The sequence below is a fragment of the Curcuma longa genome, chromosome 11 (genome assembly GCF_044706935.1).
Source record: "Curcuma longa cultivar G26 ecotype Majalengka, Jawa Barat chromosome 11, ITB_CL_G26_1.1, whole genome shotgun sequence".
NCBI lineage: Eukaryota > Viridiplantae > Streptophyta > Magnoliopsida > Zingiberales > Zingiberaceae > Curcuma > Curcuma longa.
The window spans coordinates 24,622,377-24,645,410 of NC_133871.1; the positions used below are offsets into that span (position 1 = coordinate 24,622,377).

Below are 23,034 nucleotides of genomic sequence, written 5' to 3' on the forward strand. Positions count from 1 at the left end.
GCGGCGATGCTGGGGGTGGTGGGGGTGGTGGAGATGACGACCGCCGCGTGGACTGGAGGAGGAGATGTGACGGTGGCCGAGGGAAGGTGAATGCTTACAAAAAAACAAAATAAAAAATCATTTTAAAAATGTCTTTTTTCTCATGCACCGCCTTCCGGGTATCGATGACTGTGCTATGGCGGCGTCCACCGCCTCACTCCTCGTGCTTCTTCCCGACCAGGAGAGCGATCCAATGCCGATATAAAGCCTGTCCTCTTCCTCCGAAACACTTCCCTGGTCCTTTGGAAAGGGCACATTAATCGCGTTATGGAGAATAGAATGGGCGATCTCGGTCGGCGGCGCGAGGAAGGGATGAAGATCCAGTGCGAGGCGTGCGAGATGGTGGCGGCCGCGGTGATCTGCTTCGCAGATAAGGCCGCGCTCTGCTGGGCTTGCGATGTGAAGATGCACGCTGCTGGTACGCTCGCCGTGGGCCACCAGAGGTACCCGCTCTTCTCCGGTGGCGGCTCCGGCTCCGGCTCCTCCTCTCGTAGGCCCAACTGCGACATATGCCAGGTGCCTTGTTTGGTTTCGTGTTTGGTCGAACGAATCTGTTTAGGGTATTGTTCCTCTAAGAAGATCTAGAATGAATTCTTTGGGTTGCCCTCTCTTCCGAAGGTAAATTTTGTCGCGCGATGCTATGATTTTGTTTCACTGCATCAATAGAATAGTAGCGTTTACCGTATGATGATTCATGTCTATGTAGGCAAACTATTGTCTCCCTTCTTTGTCGATTCCAATTTTACAGCTTTATTTAAAGACCCTTCGTATGTGTTTCCAGGAAGCTCGTGGTGGCTTCTTCTGTTTGGAGGATCGTGCAGTTTTTTGTCGAAACTGTGATGTTCATATCCACACAATGAACCCACATGTCAGAGTTCATCGAAGGTTCCTGCTGACCGGCGTGCAAGTCGGACTTCATTCTGTCAAACCGATGAATCCAATTGCTCGTCAACATTTGAATTCTGCAGGAAGAGAGCAAGACTCACCGCCATCCAAATTGCTGCCCACAAACATGCTGCCCACGCCCTTGCCCATTGAAACGGATCAAACTCAATCTACCCCCCTAAGCTGGGATCTGAAGCTGCCATCTGTTGGTTACACTACTCATAGGAAGACACCTGACTGGCCTCTGGATGATTTGTTTGTGTTTCCCTCTAAGAGCAATCTTCATATCAATGATCATGATTCTTCACAGGTACGAACTTTCTAATTATCTTTCTTATTATTGTAGTATGGCATTTGATCTTTGTTTTTTACTGGTTTTTGTCCATAGTTGCTAATCCATCCGGTTGAAGCAATTGAGTACTCCGCAGTGTGTGATTATGTGTTTATATTGCAGATCGTCAAGTTGCCGCTAGGAAGCACAGATGGATCAAACCTTTATTGCTCTCCTGGAACAGAGATGGGGTTGGAAAAATGTTTGGACAGTATTCCTGACTTCTCATGGATTGTACCTGATTATGATTCTGCATTACAGCCTACAGTATCAGATTTACGGTTGCAAAAAGACCAGCACAATTCTTCATCTCCAAATGGCATCTTTGGGCCAGATGTATGGAATTCTCCAAGATCTTAAACTTCCGTATCATTTCATGAAGCTCAGAATGAGTGAGTGAAAGTCGCCAAAATGATTACAACAGCATTAGCATTTAGCATTTGTATCCTGCTCAAGGGGAGGTCTGTATTTCTTACTCAAAATTGAGGTTTGTATTGTTTTGATGATCTGAATCATGAGTTAGATAAAGAAACAATGTAAAACATGCTCTTTTACCCTTTATCTTACTGAGCATGAGAAATTTTCCATTGTTTTGCTTTATTAGAGTTTTAGAACTATGTTAGATTGATAAGCAAAGGTCACATTCACAATTATGTTTAGTTGGTTGGCCATGAAAATTAACTCAAGAAGTCCCAACTTCTGGAATGACCAATCTTAAACAAATGGGACACTATTCTTACAATCAAACAAAAGAAATAAAATAAATGAGCAAAGATGGATTTAACCTGTTGACTTAGTGATAATATCAGAGTGACCGAGTTAGGCACCATCACTGTTCTTACATGACATGGGGCTCAAATGGGGAGGGAAATGCAAATATACCAGAATCACAAATAACACATTGCAGCATCTACCAGTTTTACGGTGCTACAGAAAAAGGGTAAATAAATAACCCATCCGAGGTTTTCAGGCAGGCTTACATAAATGCGTACAACAGCAAGAATAGTACAATGAACCAAAATGATGTAATGTAACTTTAACCTTCAAACTTTAAAGCAATGGTCAAAGAAGCCCACTGTAGACGGCAATAGTTCTTCCTTCTGATGCACATTTTGGCACGGAGTGCACAGTGAAGTTAAATGCCTCAAACCTAAACAGACTTTCTCACATAACTCAAAGAGGGTGGAAGCTGGTCGCAGGAAACAATTAGATGTCCATAAGCTCTCTCTATTTCTCTTTGAAGGCAACAGAACTCAGGAACATCATAACAAAGGGTCTTTAAGAAAATGCTGCTATCTTTGAATCAATTAGGAATCTCCCCTCTTGTCCTTGAGCTCCCAAGAGTGAGCTCCAAATCATCTGATCCAGATTCCTCATGGATCCTCTCTCCCTTCCAGGGCTTCACGAGTTGACCTTGTAGGTTACTGTCGTTGATATTGCTTCCGAAAGCAAACTCATCCGAAATGTTATGGGACATGTGAATATCAGAATTGTGCGGCATGCCAGGCATGACAGGTGAGCTTGTACCACTCTGCCCTGGAGTCAACATTCTTGAAGAGCCTCCGCCTGAGAAACCAAAAGGGTTTGAGGAAACAAGGCTGAATGTGGGGGATGAAGGAGATCCTGACTCAATCTGTAGTCCTGCAATCCAAGCTGGGTCTGGAATGATCTGTCGTCCAGGACTTGGCGGAGTGGAATTTGGGAGGAACGTATAGCTTGTATTCACCCAAGGCGGTTGTGCATTTGGATCATCCCACCCAGTTTTAATACAAGGTGTGTGCGCAGTTGGGGAACTCAAGGGAGGGGTAACAGGCGCACTCATGGAGCCACCATGGATGAAGAAAGGGTGTTGGTGTATGAACCTGGATGAGGAAGCACTAGAGGAAGTTGATGAGAGATTCTTAAGCCAAGGGATGAGGGAGTTAGCAGAGGCACCAATGGTCAAATTGTTAGTGTTGGCAACATAGGATGAAGAAGCAGGACTTGCAAACGACGAAGAAGCGGGACTGGGGTTATACGACGCACATGGGCTTGGCTGGTTCGAAGAGTATGGACTTGCTGAAGTTGAGCCACCTGCCATATCCATGCGGTCTACTGGAGGTTTACACCCCTGCAGAAGGAAATTGGAAAACCTTCAGTTGAACACTCTCATAGGAAGACCCATAACAACTCTATTAAGCTCGAATATGGAGCCTCACTGCTGATGCAGGACAATAAAGACAAATTGACTCCTCCAAGCAATCCATAAGAAAAGGTTGTGCTTTAAGCCCAACTAGCAATACATTACATACTCCTTATAAAGAGTCTAAATAGATACAATGACAAGTATCAACAAGCTTTATGCTCTTAGATGTAAGAAATTACCATTCAGTTGGAGATGGTTTTGAGTATACAAAACAAATACAAATAAGATGCTTCAAACAAAAGCATAGAGTAATAGTTAAAATGAGAAATCCAATTCTTTAAAAGTTAAATCATGTTGGCCCTATCAGAATATGGCAGTCACTCTGTATTAGTTTCACTATTATACTTGACTAGTAGGAATCACTTTATGATTGGGTTTAGGCTACCTTCCAATACTCTCATCATCTTGGGCCACATAAATTGAGGAAAGTTCTTTTAGCACTCTTTAAAAACAAGGGAGGAGAATTGAACCTTTGCTTACTCCAAAGTTTTGTTCTGAGACCAACTATTTCAGTACATTAAACAACATAGACAATTTAAATCAAGGTTGGAAAATCAACATCACGAATCAGTTCCTCTGAAAATTTAAATGATGGAACTGTATACTTTGTCCAATGAGAAATTTTGCATTGTGAAAATTATCGAGATGTTTTTCCAGCGACAAAGACCTAAAATTGAAGATCAATTTCAAATTTGAAACTATCAGAAAAAAGAGAAGACAAGAAAAAGCATGTTGTTGATATTTTATTAGTAGAAACGGTAAGAATTTTGAAGTGATCTTAGTGCGAGTAAAAACGTTAAGTCACGTAAGCCCCCAGAATTCGCGGGCTTCACATGAGGCGTGAGCTGTCGTGCATGCGCACACAGACCATCCGGGAGATAACCTACGCCATTCTGATCCAATCCGAAACACCAAATCCCTGCGTCTCCAGTTCCACCATGCTAAAATGCACCGATATCGATCGTTTTTTCGGCGAAAAATTTGTCCGAACCCCAAAAAGAAGGCATAAGAAGCCGAAAAATAATTTAGTCGCAAGACAGGGAGGGTACCTTGCGATAGGTGGTGCCGTCGGGCTCGACGATCCACCCGGCCTCGTCGCACAGGGCCTTGAGGACCTCGTTGTTGTCGCAGTGCTTGGGGAGCTTGTAGTTCCCGTACATACGCAGGCCGGTGTAGATCTTGGCCGCGATCGCACGCCTCCGCCGCTCCCGCCGCCGGTTGTTCTCCCTCTCCCTCCACGTCGGCATCCTCGTCCCGGACGTCATCGCTTCTCTCCCCCGCGCACCCGGAGTTCAACTTCAACCGATCCGCCTCCGATCAGCTCAGAATGCTATTGATCCTCCGATCTAGTCGAACCCTAGCTCAAGCGCAGAAGGGCTCACGGCGAAGGGGGCGGCATGGGCGCCGAGAAAAAGGGGAAAGCGAAGGGATCAGAGAGAGAGAGAAAGAGAGAGAAGAGGTGAGGTAAGCGAGTGCGAAGCCAGTTGAAACGGTCCCGGTATATGGTTTTTAGGGAAACTTTCATTTTACCCCACCCCCACGCTTATAATTCGAGGGCGTTTTGAATAGAATACTAAATAATATGGGTACTTCTGATAATTTTTCTCAGTAAAGTACGAGCGAGATGAAATCCCTATAAGGCTTTGGCATTGGGCTATTAATGGGCCGGCCATCATTTTCCAAATCTGAACCGGTTCGAATCAAATGTCGGACCGGTCGAGATTCGTATCGTACTGTCATTTCATTTCGTGGGACCTCCCTCGCCGAACGAGTTCGGCGGGGACTCCCGCGGAGTGGGGGCTGTCGGGGCCGACAGGGGGAGAGAGCGGCAGCGCGGCGGAGTCACATGCGGCGGCGATGATTTGCTCCCCACCCACAAGGCAACTGAATTACAAGCTCGCGTCGGCTATTTAAAAAATCGAAACGGGAAAAAAAAAACATAATTGGAGAATTGTGAAGGAAGAAGACAAGGAAATTAAATGGGAGAAAGCAACTTTAGGTTAATTAGTTAAAGATCGTTGTTATCGTCATCAATAATTGCTCACCGTAGTGTAACAACAATCGAAGGTCAATTCATACGTTTCTTCCTCTACTTCCTTTCCGATATTTATTCACCACGATCCCCTGCAGTTCTAATTAACTCTAATCCCATCATTAACAATCGTGTGCGCATGTTTAATGACTACTCCATGGTGCGACAAAAACTATAACATTACCATGGCGCTTTGTATGCGGTCATTGAGGCAGATCTCACCGTTTACCCATCTGGATTGTCTACCAAAAACATTAATTACAATACCAACGTATGGCTTCCGCACCCGTCCGATTACCTGATCATGACCGTTGATGCGCCTATGATATCAGGTAGACCTTGCACTGGATCAGCGTTCGGCCTACCCTGAAGCCGGGAACGACAGTGAACCCGACAGCCGCGGTCTCGCCGGCACAATCCTGGTCCTCCGCCGCTGTCACGCTCTCCATGTACACCTCTGAGAACCGGCTGCCTCTCCTGATTTGGAAGATCGACCGCTCGGTCTCGGCCTCGAACGAGAAGAAGAGGCAGTGTAGGAGCCACACTCGCCGCGCCATCTCGGCGAACCCGGCGAAGAACTCCGAATCCGGGGAGTCCCTCCCGGAGCTCACCGCCGCTCTCTTTTCCTGGTCGCTGAAGAAGGCGGATATCATTTTCGGAGGCACAAGTGACGAATACTTCGCCCTGCAGAACTGCGCCACCGGCGATGGCCGCGGGCCGTCGAGGATATGGTTCGTTGAGAGAGACTTTACCTGGGTGAATTCGTCGAAGAACTTCCGTCGATCCCACGTCGAGCATTCCTCCAAAACCGAAAGGGCGAAACTTTGATGGGAGAAATCGGAGAACATCCTCCGGCAGACGTAGGACTCGAAAGCGTAGGTCCTGTGACCGGGCTTTCCTCGGCGAAGGACATCCGCTTGGATCGAGCCTGCGGCGGCATCGAGATCCCAACCGGCGGACTCCATTTCCTTTTCCATCAACTGGACGAAGGATCGAATGGCTTTGAAGGTGTAGCGCAGAACGGTGAGGAAGTGGGTGGGATTGACGCCAGAGAGGTGGAGGGCGTCGAGAGCAGCGAGGGAGCGATTGGGGTGGAGCTTGGCCTCCAAAACACGCACCTTTCTATCGGATTCGAGAAGTTCGGCTCGGAGAGCGTCGATCTCGGATTCCTTGAGCTCGATTTCGTCCTCCAGCTTCCGAGTGGTGACTCCGTAGGTCATGGAGAGGTTGCGAAGCTCCTGGAGCTGCGCAGCGAGAGCTGGTTGCAGGACTGAATTGGCGATGCCGTCGGATTGGTTCCTGAAGTAGGACCGCTTGAGCTCAGACATCCGCCGGAGTTCAGCGACGATGGTGGCGTCCGTCGACTGTATTAAGTCCAGGTCATACGAAGACTGCGCCACTTGCAGCTGGGCGTACGCGGCCTTGAAGGCGGAGATGCTCGCGAAGAGGTTAGCAACGAACGACTCCAAGGCTTCCTGCTCTCTCGAAGAATCCTTCTTCTGTTGCTTCTTCTCGTTTTCAGGTTTGAGTACGTCGTCGCCGGATGATTCAAAGAGGACGCCGGAGTAATCACCGAAGTCTCTACAGAGCTTGAGTTTGCCAATCGCGTCTAAACTGCCGGCAGCAGCAACGGTGGCTCCTCCAGCAGAGCTGGCAGCAGAGCGGCGCAGGCGGAGGATCTTGGTGACGGTCCGAGCGACTGAACCAAAATTAGGCAGCGGAGCCGCCTTCGCCGGCTCCATGTCCTCCTCAAAACTCTGGTGAAGCAGCAGCAGAAAGTCAAAACAGGAAAATAAAGCAGGAGATCAGTAACATCGTTGAATTAAGAAACGAAAAGACTAAACACGTTTATTTTTGGCCCATCTCTGAGACATCAGATCCTTGCCATTGATTGAAAACACAAAGCATGGACCATCCAAGCTTAATAAAGATTTGATTGGAGAAGCCGTGTGTTAAAGATGCAATGCGGCAACACAAAGGTCGAAGAAGAAGGTGTTTGTACACGCACATGAATGCTCCCCTTCATCTGATAGTCAAAATATCCGTGAATGGAGATGGTAGATTTCAACCACATGCCTAAAAAACTCTCATTCCTAAAGTTGACGTCCCAATCAACTTTGAGAAAATTGTATGAATAAGCATCTGCTGATGTGCAATCTACTCATTCTGGAGTTGAACGGATGACTCTTTCTAGGTTAATAATGATTTGTTGGCATGAGTTCCACCACCTTACAACTCTTAGCCGCCACATTAACCTTTCTCAAAGTTCATAGAATCCACTTAAATTGAAATTTTTTTCATCTGCCAAGTGTGGGAATACATAAACAAAACCAGATGAATGCACATAAATGACAGCCAGAGATCATCAAAAACATGAATCAAAACAATTTTTTCATGTTTCACAGTAAATAATTGCTCATACTTCTAATCTAATCAGTCTTTTCAATAATTATTGATCAGCAACGTGTTTTTTACTGGTAAATCAGCTGTAATTGTCTACATTTATCTGCAGCATTTGTTGAAATTTAATTTCCTTCTATAATATGGCATCAATTGCGGTAAATGTCAAACATCTGCAACAAAATTAAATAACAGGGAAAAAGAAGTGCAAAAATCAAGTGTTTGATCTTTCATTAAGCCTAGGTTTTATCATAACTTCCTGAAACAATCATTACAAATGCAGAAGATCAGGAAGATAAAGTTGTGATTCCTGAGGTAGTAGGCTATGAGAGAATTTAATATGATGGGATCTGACAGCAATCATTACGGCAATAAGCAACATGAATACTCTATCAGGACTCACGAGAAAAGAAAGGGGTAACTTTGAGATAAAAGGACAATGGAATCCCCTCAAAAGCAAGGTTAACATAAAAAAAACGACAATTTCCCCTAAATTCTAAGAAAATTTTGAGCAAAATCTGCTTCGGATGCACACTATTTTCCCTTTTGAAACCATTTCCCACTCAGGAAAGAAGAACAAGTCGAGGAAATAAGAAATACCTAATGGAACGTTTATCTGCAAGATCTTGGAACTCGCTATAAGAGTTTACCTTCACCTGCAGATTGCAGCAGTTCCACTGGCCGAACTCCTCCCAACCTTCTATCTACCTTGCACCAAGGCTTGCGATTTGCCCGCTATGCTTCAAATCCAGTTCTTGAACCAGAAGCGACAATACGAGTACCAATCAACTGCCGAGGTCGTCAAAGGGCACCAAGATCTATGATTTCATCAACGATCGTCTCCTGCGCCATAAGTTCCTTCGAGATCCGATGGATGAAGGGGGTGAAATGGCGAAGGCGACGGTAGAGAGCAAGCGAGGCGAGAGCAGAGCAGGGAGGCTTTGGGATCGCGGCGTTGAACGGAAGCAGGGGAATGGCCGATACGGTTCTAGAAGTATTCGTTGAAATCGACCTCGCTCATGAACCGTCGGATGCTACGATTTTTCGCTTCTAGATTCGTGCTTCAGGCGATTAATGTGGGAGAATGACCCATAGGTTTACCCCTGTTTATAGGCTTTGACGCGCGACTTTGTCTCAGAAATACTACCCTGAACCTTTAACTTAATTACGAATATGGTACACAAGAACTGTACGTCAAAATTAGTTCGCATAGGGGTGTTTTAGTCATTTAATAAAGTAAAGGTGCACGTGAAGGCAGGCTTTTTCCTATATCCAACTGGAATTTGAGGGGAAAACGTCGTGTTGTCGGGTTGTCGGGTCTCGGATTGGATCCGAAAAGTAACAAATTTTAGTTTGTTTAGGTCGACATGTCAATAGGCCCTGCCCCAAACTTAACCCAATCTAAGCTTGAGCTGACTCAGTTGATGATAACGTTGCATGTATTGTGGATCGCGGCCTTCGGGGCATAACTGAGTTGATTACGACAAAACAGACTTGTAGAAGAGAGCAAGTGTTCGAATTTCAATGAAACTGAGTAATATCTTCTTCTGTTGTGATCAACTGTAATTTCTCGTGAAACCGATCGTGTGAAACTGTTGGGGTGACAGATTCTAATTTTTTTTTTTTTTAAGAAAAGTGGATCGTGGAAAAAAACTGGAATATTGTCTGTATGTTTGTGATTTTATTTGAAACTGAGCCTTAAATATAGTTGCTGATTGTTAACATTAGATCACTATTTGCAGAATCCAACTGATTCAATTTCCATTTAAAATTTCTGTTCATAATTTAATTAATTTTCACATTTTTGTTGATTAAACAAAAAGCAACAAATTTCAAAACCAAACAAATCCTCGACGAACGGGCGTCCGCTCAAATGTACGGCGCCACCGCCGAATCCGGTTCCGGGCGACCAACTCCACCGCTCATCCTCTCTGCATATCCTCCCTCCTCCGCCTTCTTCCCTCCCTTCTCTCCCTCTCCCTTTCCCTCCTCAGGCAGGGAAAGCGCGCGTCGTCGTCCACCAAGCCACCTTCAAATCCAAATTTCCCCCGCATGGCTCTCCGCCTCGCCCTCTTCCTCCTCCTCCTCCTCTCGGCCACCGCCACCGCCACTGCCACCGCGGCCGAGACCGTGGCTTCCGACCTCGCCCGCACTGCCGGCGGCGCCACTCCCACGTGCGACGGGCTCGTGGGAGAGTGCGCCGGCGACGGAGAGGAGGACGACGTGGAGGGGGAGGAAGAGACACGGCGGTTCCTGTACGGGCACGCCGGCAGCGGGGGGCGGGCCCGGTTCATAAGCTATGACGCGCTGAAGCGGGACCGCGTGCCCTGCGACCGCAGGGGACAGTCCTACTACAACTGCCAGCGGAGCGGGCGGGCCAACCCGTACCGCCGGGGATGCACCGTCATCACCCACTGCGCCAGGATGCTCCACTGATCCCCGCCACCAACACCTCCCGGTTAATCGATCATATCCATATCATCAGAGCGAAGAGGCCATTAATTACATTGATTGTGATTTAATTATTTGTGACCTAAATTCGATATCATTGAACTCATGTATGTGTTTGAGCAATAACAGGATTCGATCAATTCTGGGACTGAGTAGACATTAATCAATCCACACAGCTTCCAATTATGATCATTCAGAAATTACGTACTGGGAATAACTGCATGCATGCATGGATCATGTTTCTGTTAGATATCGCTTCCGGATGAGTCATCGAACACCTAACTTCTAGGTGAACACCTAACTTCTAGGTTGACGGAGTCATACAAATCTTACGAACAGCTAGAGAAGATATCCTTGTAGATCTCCAAAGAGAAAAAGGATATATTAGAATAGAGGTCAAGGATACTTTGGCTCAGCCATATTCCGATGCCCAAGTCAATCCGTTGAGAAAAGGAAAAATGAATGCATAAAATGGATAATGTTGATGTGTGTGTACATGAGTTTACCTGCGCCCGTGAGAAGCGGAATTATTATATGGAGTCATAAGAGGAGACGTCATATCAATGATAAAGTAATATTCCATCATCACAGTAGTTGAGAGTCTCATCACTCATATGCTTAGTACCGTGAATTAATGAGGTAGGTGATCTACCGTTGAATACTTTATTATTCCACTTGTCGTTCAAGCGATAATCTAACAAGATGAGTGAGGGAGGTTACTCAGGCGGGAGTGCGAACTTGGTGAGGCTGACTGAGGAATCGATCTTCGTATTGGAGATCATGAAGTCACTCAAAAGTAGAGTCAGTTGAGCACACAGACCCAGTTGGGCCGGGGAGTAAGGCAAGGATCTAATCAGGCGTGGAGCCGGTTGCGGAGTTGGACATGGAGTCCATCATGGAGCCAAGTGCGGAGTTTGGTGTGGAGTGGAGCATGGAGTCGGTTGCAGAGTCGAGTATAGAGCCGATTGCAGAATCAAGCGTAGAGTCAAGCATGGAGGTGATCATGGAGGCAATGGTAGAGTCGAACGTAGAGTCAGTCACAGAGCCAATTACAGAGTTGGGCATGGAGTTCGCCAGGTCACCTCCACTCGAACTAAGTCTTGACCTTTTTGACCAAATATATCAGCCCACCCACAACACATCATGAACATTTTCTGGAGACTCATGACAATTTTCTTTTTACTAAAAGTGGGAATCAGCATTGCTCTTAATTATGTATTTACAATTTAATTATTTACTAACGCTTATTACTAGGATAATAGTGTTGATAATTTATTTAACAATGCTTGTTGCAATATATAGTGTATGCCATTTTAAGTAATGTTTTTAATGATGCATAATAATATCGATAATTTATTTATTTATTAATACTTTGTAGTGACGCATATAAGGGCTGGTATTGTTTTTATTTAACAATTATAAATTTTGATATCTATATTAATTCTGTAATTTATAATTATTATTTCTTAGGTCTTGATATAATTATTACGTACATTAAGCAGCTTTACTGAAACAATAAATATTGAAAATGAGACATTTGGGGGAAAAAAGAACAAGTATTCATTTCTTTTTCAAAGTTATCTAACCTTTTAATATTAATAACGTAACTATTAACATGATCTTCTAACCTTTTTTCAAATTTCATATCTTCATAGTTTATATAATGATGTTTAAATTATATATCTTAGTCTTTCAAATTACAGTATTTATATTATTAATTAACTATTTAATTATCTTTCATAGTCAAAGTTATGGTTTAGTGGGATGTCTTAATTTTGTTTTAATAATTTGAATCGCTAATTGATAAAGTTAATTATCGTTTAGTGGGCGACGAGATCATGTGCTGATTGATAAAGACGGCATGACTTTGTGGGTAATGAGATTGATGCGAATTTGGCTTGAGTTTATCGTTGACTATTTAAATTTTTTATAATTTAAAATTTATTTATTAATATTAAACAACTCCACATATATACATATATTTAAATTTATTTGTAAATTATTCAAATTTATTTATTTACTTGATGAATATTAAATGAGTATGGATAAAAGAGAGGGAAAAACAAAAATAAAATAAAGAATAAAGAAAAAAAAAGGACGGTCGGGCCAACCGGAGCGACAAGAACTTTTTAATTAATTTTTTAATTAGAAGGTATAGTGCACTTTTTTTTTAAATTCGGAACGTACTCCTCATTGTCATGGAAGACGAAGAAGAAGGTTGATTGATAGTTGGGAGGTTAATTATAAAAATTTCTATGAACATTTTTAATAGAGGGGTGGGGCAGGAAGATGATCGATGAAATAGATGACAGAGTTGATAGGTGCAAAATATTTTGTGATCAATGTTGCATTCAACTTGTTCAGAAAAGATAAAATATATTAAATTAAGAGATCTTTAGATAAAATATGAATAGAAAATCCCCGAATATCAAAATAAATTATTAATTTATGGTGGAAAGTTAGAGATATACATAACTAAATAGAAAACATGTAATGACTAAATAAATAAATTATTTAGCTTAGATTGAAGTCTTACATGAACGAGATGAAGAAATAAGCAGAAGTGGTAGATCATGTGAGCTAATGATATCTTTATTCCACTAATATATGCTGTAAATTAAAAGTGTGAGATGTTTAATTTCATTTGATTGTAAACATGTTAAATTGAACAGGCACCTGCGTCGATTCGTCTCGCGAAGACGAACCAAATGAAATTTGTTTGGACCAAATCGGAGATCGTTTGACCCCTGAACCAAGCGAACCAAATTTCGAACCGGGTTGCTACAGTACCGGTTCAGGTCCGATTGAGTTTGGGTTGTGTTCGGCTGATTTAGGCTGGTTCGACCGGTTCAGTAATAGGGTTAAGGGGTATAGGGTTAATGGGTATTGGAGCTAACCCGTTAAGGCAAGAATAAAAGCCGGTTTATTGAGGAAGCTACAGTGCCTCCTCCTCGTGTTCTCTGCCTATCCCGATCGCGAGTTCTGTTCATCCGATCGTGAGTGCCACCGTCTCCGTTGCTTCGTCGCCGACGCTAGGGCAGCCGCGGAGATGCGACGCCGGAGCTAGGGGAGGCTTCGATTCTCGTCGGAGGAGCTTGGTCCGTCGCGTGTGGAGGCGGCAAGGGCTCAAGCGGCGCATCGGAGGAAGAATTGGTTGGTAAGGAATCTGAGCTCTAATTCGGTTTGTGCATAGATTCGATTGAGCTCTTGATTTGGGGATTTGGAAATCAGATTTGGTTGGTTCTTGGTTCGGTTGGAGCTGCGATTCGGCAGAGCAGTGGCTTGCGGCGGCGGCAAACCGAAGAAGAAGAAAGGGTCGATCGGTTAGAGGTTGTTATTGGATTTCTGTGATTTTTGTGGATCGCGTTCGGATTTCTGAGGGTTATTCAGATCGGCAGATTTAGAGCAAGTTTTTAGTTTCGGTTCGGCCACCAGCAAGAACAAGAAGGAGAAGAGGAAGCCGAGAGGTAAGGGGAAGCAAGCTAGGGTTTCGTTTGTTCAGTTCCTTGAGTTGGATGGATTTCTATCTACTCGGATTTTGATAGTGTTGTTCCCACAGTTCCGTGATGTGGCTGCCGATCGGTGCTTGAGAAGTTTCGGTTGGAAGGACTGCTCTGCAGGCTAGTTGCTTCCACAGCACAGCCGAGTGTCGCCTCCGATCTAGCTGCTGCCAATTTGGAATTTAGCAACTGTGCCGGTGAGAAATTTCTGACTCATTTGAAGATGAGATCTTAGTTTGGTTATTAGATTTATTGTTGTGTTGGTTGCTTGGATTTGCGATGGAATTATGGGCAGTTCATGGTTGATTATGTGTGATCTGCAGATTGGATTCGAATTAGGGCTCGAATGGGCCTAAATTGAGGTAAGCACTCTTGATCTAGTTCTTGTTCAATAATAGATCTGGAGATATTGAGTGGATTTAGACTGATGTGTTGGGAAATCCAGATTGGTGGATTCTATTGCTCGGTGAAGAAAGAATAGAATCTGATCAGATCGGTTTACGAGGTAAGGCTTTTCTTGTTGGAAATTGGTTTATCTGATTAAGTCAGATTTGATGGATTAATAGAATGTAATGGATTGTGTTAATTAGGATTTATTAGTAATGGTTGGATTAACCATAGACTTAGTTAGGGTTTCCTTTGTGTGTTGTTATATATATTGGTATTTATGGACAGTGACTTTAACCGCAGGACTTGGATCCGACTATTAGTTGGTTGCGGATAGTGGATTTTCCCTACGGTTAGACGCACACTATCTTGGCAGGCGGGTACTTTGACTTATTCTTTATAGATAAGTCTTATTGATATGTGTATTTCAAGCTATCAGTAATTCATGATTCGGTTCATATTTACTCCACTTGATATCTTGATCTGATTATTACATCAGACCTTACTGCTATTTAATAGTATCTGATTCTTATTCATATTGTGGATATCAGTTAGTTATTTATCTTGCTATCATCTGATACCCTTGCCATGTTTGATTATCTGATACTTATGGAGTTTGATACCACCTGATACCTGTTCACATGTCTTAGCTTGGTCTATTTGATTCTGTACCGGGGTTTGTGATCGACCTGAGACTTTACCTCATTATGGTTATTGGAGCATAGGACATGGACTGTAGTTGGATAGGTGGTGCATGGACTATATTTATGGATTTGTAGTTGGATATATGCTGCATGGACTAGTGTCATACATCATGCTTGCATATATTGCATACTGACGTGCGGGATTCCATTGTTGTAGAGTTCGGCGTCAGTTACATGCGGGCTACCAACCAAAGGGTGTGTGTAATTGCATGTCTTGTGATCATCTGCTCCTGCTCCTATTTTAGTCGAGTCGCTCCTATTATAGTTGTAGCACAGTTCGAGCCCGTCACTCATATATGATTTACACACACACTCCATTCCCGGGTTAGTGGAAACCTTTAGGTTGGTGCATACTTGCCCTGACAGGAGCTTCCGTTAGGCCACCCAGGATAGTGGTTTCGTAGCGTGGTAGCATACAGGGATCCCTCCTCTGTCATTGTGACCAGGAGATGAGAGCTTGCTCGCCCACTTATGATTTGGGTACCAGGATAGGTGTACACCTTGAGGACATCCTGTCCACTCGGTCACGCAGGAGCAGTGACGACAGAGTGCACAGAGGTCACAGCCCTACCCACGCGACTTCACCACTGTGGATGAGTGATCTGACGGGTTAGATTCCCACGCGACCTCGCCGCTAGAGGGGTGACCGGTCTGACTGGCGTCAGGGGTGACCAGGACATGCATTGCATCATGTGCATACTCACTATTGCATTTGTTTGTGATTGTTGCACTTGTTTGATGCACTTGGATGACATGCATGCACAGGATACCTATGTGTTGGTTTGGGGATTTCCTTTCACCTTACTATTGTTTATCGGACTCTGGTATGTACAGATCTACTGTTATTCAGTTTTCTACCTTATTTACCTTCCAGTAGACTGTACAACATGTTATTACTGTTGATAGCTTTATACACATATCTGCTAGATACCCGCTGAGTTTCTTTTGGAACTCACCCCGTGTACCTTTATGTTCTTTCAGGTTGATGCCGTCTGGAGAGCTGCACTGCTAGTCCCGCACCTTGCGTTTTGTTTGGATTTCCTTTTTGTTACGTTATCCATGTATTGGACTATGTAGCCTGTTTGGACCTGTTTTCCATTCGAGTATTTGTTTTCCGCTGATTCGAAGCTTTGGTTTTCCGTTATGAGTTACTTATACGGACTTTTCGTGATGGATATACTATTTGCATGTGTGGTGATGTTATTAGTGGTCCTGAGGGTCACTTTGTCTTCCTATTTCTTATCTATATAAATCCATAGCATGTTATGGATCATATATGTGTGTATGTATTCAGGAAAGTCCATTGTTACAGGGGAGATGCTGTCGAAATTTCACGGAAAGTCGTCTCCCGGGGCGTAACATAAAGAGTGAATAAGAGGTGAATGGGGCTGGAGGCAATGATAAGGTCATTTCCTCTCATCGTAAACACATACATTTTACCTCCTCAATATGAAATTTATGACTCCATCCTAGTGTAGCACACTTGTTCAAAAATATCACGTTAAAGGATTAATTTCTCGAGATAGATAGACATGTCAGCATCTTTAAATCACCCCTTAGGCCTCGGTCGATGGTCGGCATCTTTAGGTTAACCCCTCAAGCCAAATTAATACATCGACGCCATTGAAGTTTGACAAATGAACCACATCAACTATGCTATGACTAAGCTTAGTTCCTTGAACTCTTCCTCCTAAGCTCAATTTCTCAAGCTCTTCATCCTAAATTGATTTTTCGAGCTTTTACCTCGAGCTCACCATTTCAAACTCAACTCCTTGAGCTCTTGACTCTAAGCTCAGTAAGGGCATCTCCAATGTAAAATTCTTGGAGAGATTTGTAAAATCAAAAAGTTGAACAAAAAAATCTCTAATCATTGTGGAGGTGAAATTTAAGGTTTTTAGTTTAAGAATAGTAGTAAAATTTCAAATTATTTTTTTCTTTCAAAAGTAACATTGTAGGTGGGGTCAATAATTAATTAATAATGAAATTTGAAATTTGTAAGAAGATTTTTTGATTGTGTAGAAAATAATAATTTTTTATACATTTGATGTGACATATTAGAAATTATAAAAAAAAATTATTTAGAATAACAATAATTGAAGATAGCATTCATGATCTAAGATGATAGCCATAATCTCTCAGGTATCTCTTAGTCCTATATTTATAAATAGTTAAATATGTTTATTATTTTTTTTAAAAAAGAATATCATTCTCTTGCTTCTCATCGTCTAGTTATATTTTTAGAAAGAACAATAATATACAATATGAAAAAATGCAGCATGAAATCAATATGATACACTGTATATAGTGGATCCCACATCCATACAAAGGTATCTATAGCTATACAGTTGAGTGTGTCATGTTGATTTCGTATTACATATCATTTTTCTTTTAAAAAATCCTGTTTTGAACCATGGCCACGTCATCCTCGCTGAGATCCCAACGATCATCCTAATTCACCCCGTTGACTAATCGGAAACTAACTACGCAAGGCGACGACTTTCAACGCTTTGACTTGTGCGCTCCTGCGCCGTCAGACACGAACAGGCACCTGCGTCGATTCCTCTGTTCAGGTTCAGACCCTTTTATAAACGCACACGTACGCCGTGACTTCACCCCGTTGGTTATAAGTTAATTAATCATGTGTGGAGATATAGGCCACTCCAATATTGTCACATTAAATTATCATAAATATTTATGTTAATCACATATGGATGCCCTCATAAGATTTGTGTCCTCCAACTCAAGCCAAAGCTAATATATATATATATGCTTTACTCTACCCATGAATATGACAAAGATTTATAATATATTCCACAAAAACTATTAATATATATGCTATATACATAAAGATCAGTGTCAATCATATAATATCTCCTCCGTCAGGTGTACAATGTTTATAGATAACATACACCTTGACCTAATAAGTTACATATACATTATTCCATTGACTGTAACTGTCTTTCACACATATATAACCTAGCTAGTTACACCATTGATGTATTATAGTCCATCAATAGGGGGATCTGCTACTGTCCATCCATTAACTGAACCTTAAGCTTATATATAGTTCAAGGGTCATAGATGTTAGCTAGCTAGCTAGCCAGCCAGGAGACTGATCATGATCTCTGCTTCCTCGAAGCAATTAGTCATAAAATTGTCTCAAGTTAGACAAGAGATCATGCAAACATGAGTCAGCTAGTCTCCCAACAAAAACATGCATGCACCCTTCAACACAAAAAGGGAATTAAACCCTAGATATTGTGATACTCGTTTACTCTGATTTTACTTCTAATAGTTAATTCACTTGTTCATCATCTCCTTGGTGATGGCCGGAATGCAACTCGTGCTCCTCGTTATTTGGCCACCTTTCTTGACGTCTTTGTTGGAAGAGGAATTCCTTGGACTGATCGACTTCGCCCTCGACGACGAGTTCCTCAAGATCGCCCTCATGGCCTCGGCCTGCAGCAGCACCGGTTGGGTACGGCCGATCCGCCGGAACCGGCCGCAGACAGCCAAGTGAGCCTCCACTGCCTCCCTCTTCTTCCCGCCGTTCTTCGCCATCTCCTCCTCCACCGCCTCCGAGCACAGGCCGCAGATCCACCGCCCGGCGCCGAACTTGTCGCGCACCCGCCGGATGTACTCCGGCGTGCACTCCTCCGACACGCCGCAGCACTCGCACTTTGCTTCCTCCACCTCGCTGATCGCCGGGAGCGCAGCAGCATCCGCGACCGCCGCGTCTTTCCCGAGCTTGAACGAGAGGTCGGACACGGCGCGCTGCAGGCCCTCCATGGAGATCCGGCGAGGGCGGCGAGCCTCGAGGTTGTTCTTGGAAGCGACGAGCATCTCTCCGTTGGGCGCCATCGGATCAGAATCTGCGAGATCAGGTTGGATCCCAAGTACATGCACACAGATGGAACTCCTTTAGGGTTCTATATATAGAGAGTTAGAGACGATGCATGCATGAACATGAAAGAGCCAGCTGATTTTACGTGAACTTTATAGAAAGAAATAAAATATTACGCAACTTTTACGATCTCGAAAACTACATACATGGCTAACATCGCCAAGGTTATGATTATTAAACACATATCAAAGTGAAAGGGAAAAAAGCTTCACGTGTGAGTGCATCGAGGCCATACAGATGCAGTGCGCAGATATATATAGCTAGATCGCATGGGAATAACATGGTCCACTCCCTTCCAGCAATGGATATTATCCATGAATATATATGCTTAGCTTGTTCACTAGCTAGTACTGATCGATCACGAGAAGCCTGAGTGACGAAAGAGAAAGGAAGAAAGCATGAGAAGGCCTGGGATTAATTAGTGACACACAAAGTTTGAGGACAGGAGGTGCATTTGGACTGTGTGTGGCGGAAAGGGAGCATGATCTTTGGTAGTTTATTTAATTCAGGTACAGAGGTAGATCGATAAGGGCTAGCTAGTGATCAGTGTCTAGCTTCAGTATTAATTGATTGATAATGTAGGGGAATGAAAAGGATCACATGCTCTCTTGTGTGCAAATAATTGTTTACTTGTTTAATTTGGGATTCAAATAAATTCAATTTAAAAATAACTTCGTAGGAATTTTAAATTACAGTTTTTGAATCATTGTCAAATTCTAATTGTTAGTTCAAACGGGCCCAATTGAAAGCCCACCCAATTGGAATCGAATTGGATTCGGATCCAGTCTTTATTGGATCCAAATCACTCAATAACCTATCCTATACTAGATTTGGATCCCTTTCAAGCTAAAATGTTAAACCATGCCCTGTTGGATTTGCTTGTGAAATAAAAAGATTAAATAAATAAATAATGAGGATTAACGGATGCAATTAAATTAATTAGATAATGTTTTGACATAATTGAGAGACCAATAACATACACACCATCGATACAAATATGTTAGAAATACATCATCTTTATCTCTTCCACATCGCACAAGTGGAACAATATAATGCAATGCCATTGTTCTTTTCCATTCTTCATCATATATCGACACAAAACTTTCTTCCTCACAATTTTGTCTCCTCTAATCACAATCAATGACGTGCCATCGTCTCATTCTCAAATGATACTTGTGCCCTTCCCTTCAAGTTTCATGATAAATTGAATTTTCTCTCCCTAACTATAAGGTCGATGATCGACCTAGTGAAGTCGAGTAAGCTAATTTTCACTATGATTAAAACTATTTATTCATCTTACCAAGCAATAATTCAAAAGTGTTACTGAAAAGCATATCAAGCTAATTAACTTGAGATTTTACTAAACTTAATTCTATCAATTATAAATAATTCACAATTATAAAATATATAAAAAAATATCACATATATATTTTTTTCATCATCAACCTTTAAGAATAATCAGGTCATCATTATTAATTTTTTCTGCCCCACACCACTAATTAAAACTCCTAATCACAGTTAATGCTTCTGACCTTTTAATTGAATTGTGTTAGTGACAGTATAGATAGTGCCAAGCTAAAAATCGCCATCTCAAGTTTTTCAAATCACATAATTTCCCCCATGTTTCATGATCACACGAATTTATATTATGTTTGTTTATTTATTTATTTATATATGCATATATATAATAATTGAGCTACATTATTAGTCATGAGCATGAATGAAATCAACCCTCATTAATTACATTGTCTAATTCCGAATTCGTTGTCTCTCCACTTGCTTAAATAATTAGGGCAATCCCTTTCATTCAATTAAACTTCTCTCTTTCCCTATGCTTATCTTTTATCTCACTTCGCCTTTTATTTAAAAGAAAACACACTTTGGAAGAAGACAATTAAACTAATGATAGTATCGAAATTGATTTTTAATTTTTTAAAACAGTTTTTAAATTTATCAATTTGATTTCGGGTTAGAAACTAGCTAATTACTTTTCTTTTAGGGTTCATTTAGAGTTTTAGTTAGTATATTATTTATCTAACAATATTATTATACAAATTCAAACTCTTGGATTAAAATAGTTCCCAATAGAATAAACAATTAATGCACCAATTAGATTCGTCAATCAACGAAATATATATTTAAAGGACAGACAAAAAATCTGATCGCCTACACGTCGACGTTAATACCGAGACCCACACCTTCCACGTGGCTCCATATATAGGCGATACCTGTTCCTTGCTTTCATGCTCAAATTTTTTCATATATTATTAAAAAAAATAATCGAATTTATAAATTAAAATATAACGAAATTAATTAATAGTTCGAATCCAATCGATTAGTAAATTTTTCGAAGGGACATTTAGTTTTAGTATTCCAAAAAGAGTAATTTTCTCTTTTTTTTTTTTTGTATAAATAAGGTTTTCTTGGATTCTTGACAACTGTGTGGGAAAAAAAAAGAGTTGCTTTAATTTGGATTAATTTCAATTTTATTCAACTTGCCATTAATTAATGAACTTGGACCTATCTTTAATATTCCTATTTTTTCATTTCATATTAATTTGGTCCCTCCATTTTCACTTCAATTCATATTCCATTCTTATAGAAATGGGAAAAAAATAAATTGCATTCATGCTTTCCTAATACATTTTATATTTTTTCACTTGGTTATCAAATTCAAGGAACTTTAGTATTTTAACGTATAGGTCTAGAATTCAAATTTGGGAAAGATAAAAATCTACTGGGTAGGGGTGGAAAGTTCTAGTAGGTAACGGCACGCTGAAATAGTCGACGACCGAGCGACCACAGGAAAAATAAAAAAATAGGGGACGGGATAAGTAGAATTCCCACATGAGGACAGGTCGGATCATTACATATATATTATATTTTAAATTTTTATTTAAACAATAACCAAACTTTAGTATTAAAATTTTTATAATACATTTAAAATTCACTTATTATTTTAGAATTAGATAGAAATTAACATTAGAGGACTTGCTAGTAATTTCCGATTCAATAATTGAAGGAGGGACAATATCCTCACACCACATGCTCTATTTGAATTCCTATAGTTTAATAATAATTATTATCATTTATTTGTTTGTTTATTTCTAATTGCATGTCTTCTTAATTAATTTCTTTCCTCCTACCTTCTCTTAAGTGCTTGAGTGCTATAGAATACCTTCCCCTCCCCCACCAATTTTTTCTCAAACCAAAATAAATCCTCTCCTCTTCTTCTTCTTCAATTTCTCTCTCAAAAATTAGGAAAAAAATAATCAATTTCTTTTTTATTAAAAGAAAAAAACAATTTCATGGAGATGACGTCAGCGAGTCGAAGTGGTAGTGCGGCGAAGAGGCTGTGGCACATCGTGAGGTTGTTGTTCTTGGGCTTCTCCAAGACAAGCTCATGGTCGACCTCCACCTCCTCCTCAAGCGTGGAAAGATCGCCGGAAAAGCCCTTACCCAGCTCCTCGTCCACCACCACCAGCACCACTACCAGCACCACCGCCACCGCCACCACCACCGCCGCGGCGGCGGTGGTGCCGCCTCCATGTACTCTGCACTCACCTGCCGGTCCATGGACCCCGACCTCGCCTTCTACAACCCGCGGGAGGTCGAGTTCAGCTGCAGCAACACCCCCTCCTATCCCACCTTCCGCCGCCACCGCCGCCGCCACCGCCGTTACGACGACGAAGAAGACGACGCGGCCTTCACCAAGGCGCTCGAAATTCTCTACGCCGAGCCGGATATCGACGACGACGACAACGGCCGCGGCGAAGAAGAAGAAGAAGTAGACTACTCTTCTTCGGCGTCGGCGTCGACCTCGCCGGCCATTTGGAAGAGCCCGCCCGCGCCGGTGAGGCAGCTGAGGGTCACCGACTCGCCGTTCCCGCTGAAGGAGGAGGAAGGGGAGGCGGACGGGCGGATCGACCAGCAGTCGGAGGAGTTCATCAAGAAATTCCGCGAGCAGCTGCGCCTCCAGCAGATGATTAGCCCGGTGGCGGCGCCGGAGTACATGCATCACCGCCGCCGGCGCGACGCACCGTTAATGATGGGACGAGCTTAATCACTAGTTTTAATTAAGTTTGTGTTGGGTTTAATATCTCTATCAGTGTGTGAAAAAACAATATATATATATATATATCATATAATGATAACAATTTATAATTAGAGTTGCAATGGCAGTGGAACTTCCAATTTGAGGCATTATATATACATT

General features: G+C 42.3%; 5 protein-coding genes, 1 long non-coding RNA gene and 1 pseudogene across 11 annotated transcripts; 4 read left to right on the forward strand and 3 right to left on the reverse strand.

Annotated features, from left to right (window-relative positions):
• The first annotated feature begins 291 nt into the window (after positions 1 to 291).
• Positions 292 to 1,736, forward strand: LOC141837615 (B-box zinc finger protein 22-like). Its single transcript, XM_074724993.1, has 3 exons — positions 292 to 555; positions 821 to 1,234; positions 1,379 to 1,736. Exons 1-3 carry the CDS (start codon positions 307 to 309, stop codon positions 1,613 to 1,615), a joined length of 900 nt encoding a protein of 299 aa, XP_074581094.1. The 5' UTR covers positions 292 to 306; the 3' UTR covers positions 1,616 to 1,736.
• A 296-nt stretch (positions 1,737 to 2,032) lies between these two features.
• On the reverse strand, positions 2,033 to 4,982 carry LOC141841987 (BES1/BZR1 homolog protein 4-like). Its single transcript, XM_074730199.1, has 2 exons — positions 4,490 to 4,982; positions 2,033 to 3,365 (listed from the first exon to the last, which is right to left on the reverse strand). The coding sequence occupies exons 1-2, from the start codon at positions 4,703 to 4,705 to the stop codon at positions 2,559 to 2,561; spliced, it is 1,023 nt and encodes a 340-aa protein (XP_074586300.1). The 5' UTR covers positions 4,706 to 4,982; the 3' UTR covers positions 2,033 to 2,558.
• Positions 4,983 to 5,678: 696 nt separating this feature from the next.
• LOC141841982 (protein GRAVITROPIC IN THE LIGHT 1-like) lies at positions 5,679 to 8,821 on the reverse strand. Of its 4 annotated transcripts, XM_074730193.1 has the most exons (4): positions 8,523 to 8,821; positions 7,317 to 7,773; positions 6,225 to 7,229; positions 5,679 to 6,105 (listed from the first exon to the last, which is right to left on the reverse strand). In XM_074730193.1, exons 2-4 carry the CDS (start codon positions 7,344 to 7,346, stop codon positions 5,767 to 5,769), a joined length of 1,374 nt encoding a protein of 457 aa, XP_074586294.1. In that variant the 5' UTR covers positions 7,347 to 7,773; positions 8,523 to 8,821; the 3' UTR covers positions 5,679 to 5,766. The 4 variants fall into 4 exon arrangements, with proteins under 4 accessions (XP_074586294.1, XP_074586290.1, XP_074586292.1 ...); XM_074730189.1 differs by having other exon boundaries at positions 5,679 to 7,229; XM_074730191.1 differs by lacking the exon at positions 7,317 to 7,773 and having other exon boundaries at positions 5,679 to 7,229.
• Positions 8,822 to 9,924: 1,103 nt separating this feature from the next.
• On the forward strand, positions 9,925 to 10,308 carry LOC141837415 (protein RALF-like 19). The gene has a single exon (XM_074724821.1). The coding sequence runs from the start codon at positions 9,925 to 9,927 to the stop codon at positions 10,306 to 10,308; it is 384 nt and encodes a 127-aa protein (XP_074580922.1).
• Positions 10,309 to 13,282: 2,974 nt separating this feature from the next.
• LOC141837857 (uncharacterized) lies at positions 13,283 to 16,041 on the forward strand. 3 transcript variants are annotated; one of them, XR_012602587.1, is made up of 8 exons: positions 13,283 to 13,480; positions 13,555 to 13,653; positions 13,722 to 13,790; positions 13,883 to 14,020; positions 14,147 to 14,185; positions 14,269 to 14,328; positions 14,514 to 14,586; positions 15,896 to 16,041. It is a non-coding gene; the product is annotated as an uncharacterized LOC141837857 (long non-coding RNA). The 3 variants fall into 3 exon arrangements; XR_012602586.1 differs by having other exon boundaries at positions 13,555 to 13,790; positions 14,514 to 14,590; XR_012602585.1 differs by having other exon boundaries at positions 13,555 to 13,790.
• Positions 16,042 to 17,954: 1,913 nt separating this feature from the next.
• On the reverse strand, positions 17,955 to 18,796 carry LOC141842414 (uncharacterized). The gene has a single exon (XM_074730621.1). The coding sequence runs from the start codon at positions 18,773 to 18,775 to the stop codon at positions 18,215 to 18,217; it is 561 nt and encodes a 186-aa protein (XP_074586722.1). The 5' UTR covers positions 18,776 to 18,796; the 3' UTR covers positions 17,955 to 18,214.
• A 3,257-nt stretch (positions 18,797 to 22,053) lies between these two features.
• On the forward strand, positions 22,054 to 23,028 carry LOC141840802 (uncharacterized; annotated as a pseudogene).
• Positions 23,029 to 23,034: the final 6 nt, after the last annotated feature.

Excerpts from the sequence above, each read along its gene's own strand:
- LOC141841982 (XM_074730189.1), bottom strand. The coding sequence starts at position 7,346 with ATGTCTCAGAGATGGGCCAAAAATAAACGT. Across the intron at positions 7,230-7,316 it reads GATGGGCCAAAAATAAACGT|AGTTTTGAGGAGGACATGGA; the intron begins GTTTAGTCTTTT and ends CTGCTTCACCAG.
- LOC141842414 (XM_074730621.1), bottom strand. The coding sequence starts at position 18,775 with ATGGCGCCCAACGGAGAGATGCTCGTCGCTTCCAAGAACAACCTCGAG.
- LOC141837415 (XM_074724821.1), top strand. The coding sequence starts at position 9,925 with ATGGCTCTCCGCCTCGCCCTCTTCCTCCTCCTCCTCCTCTCGGCCACC.
- LOC141841987 (XM_074730199.1), bottom strand. The coding sequence starts at position 4,705 with ATGACGTCCGGGACGAGGATGCCGACGTGGAGGGAGAGGGAGAACAAC. Across the intron at positions 3,366-4,489 it reads ACGGCACCACCTATCGCAAG|GGGTGTAAACCTCCAGTAGA; the intron begins GTACCCTCCCTG and ends TTCCTTCTGCAG.
- LOC141837615 (XM_074724993.1), top strand. The coding sequence starts at position 307 with ATGGAGAATAGAATGGGCGATCTCGGTCGGCGGCGCGAGGAAGGGATG. Across the intron at positions 556-820 it reads CCAACTGCGACATATGCCAG|GAAGCTCGTGGTGGCTTCTT; the intron begins GTGCCTTGTTTG and ends ATGTGTTTCCAG. Across the intron at positions 1,235-1,378 it reads ATGATCATGATTCTTCACAG|ATCGTCAAGTTGCCGCTAGG; the intron begins GTACGAACTTTC and ends TTTATATTGCAG.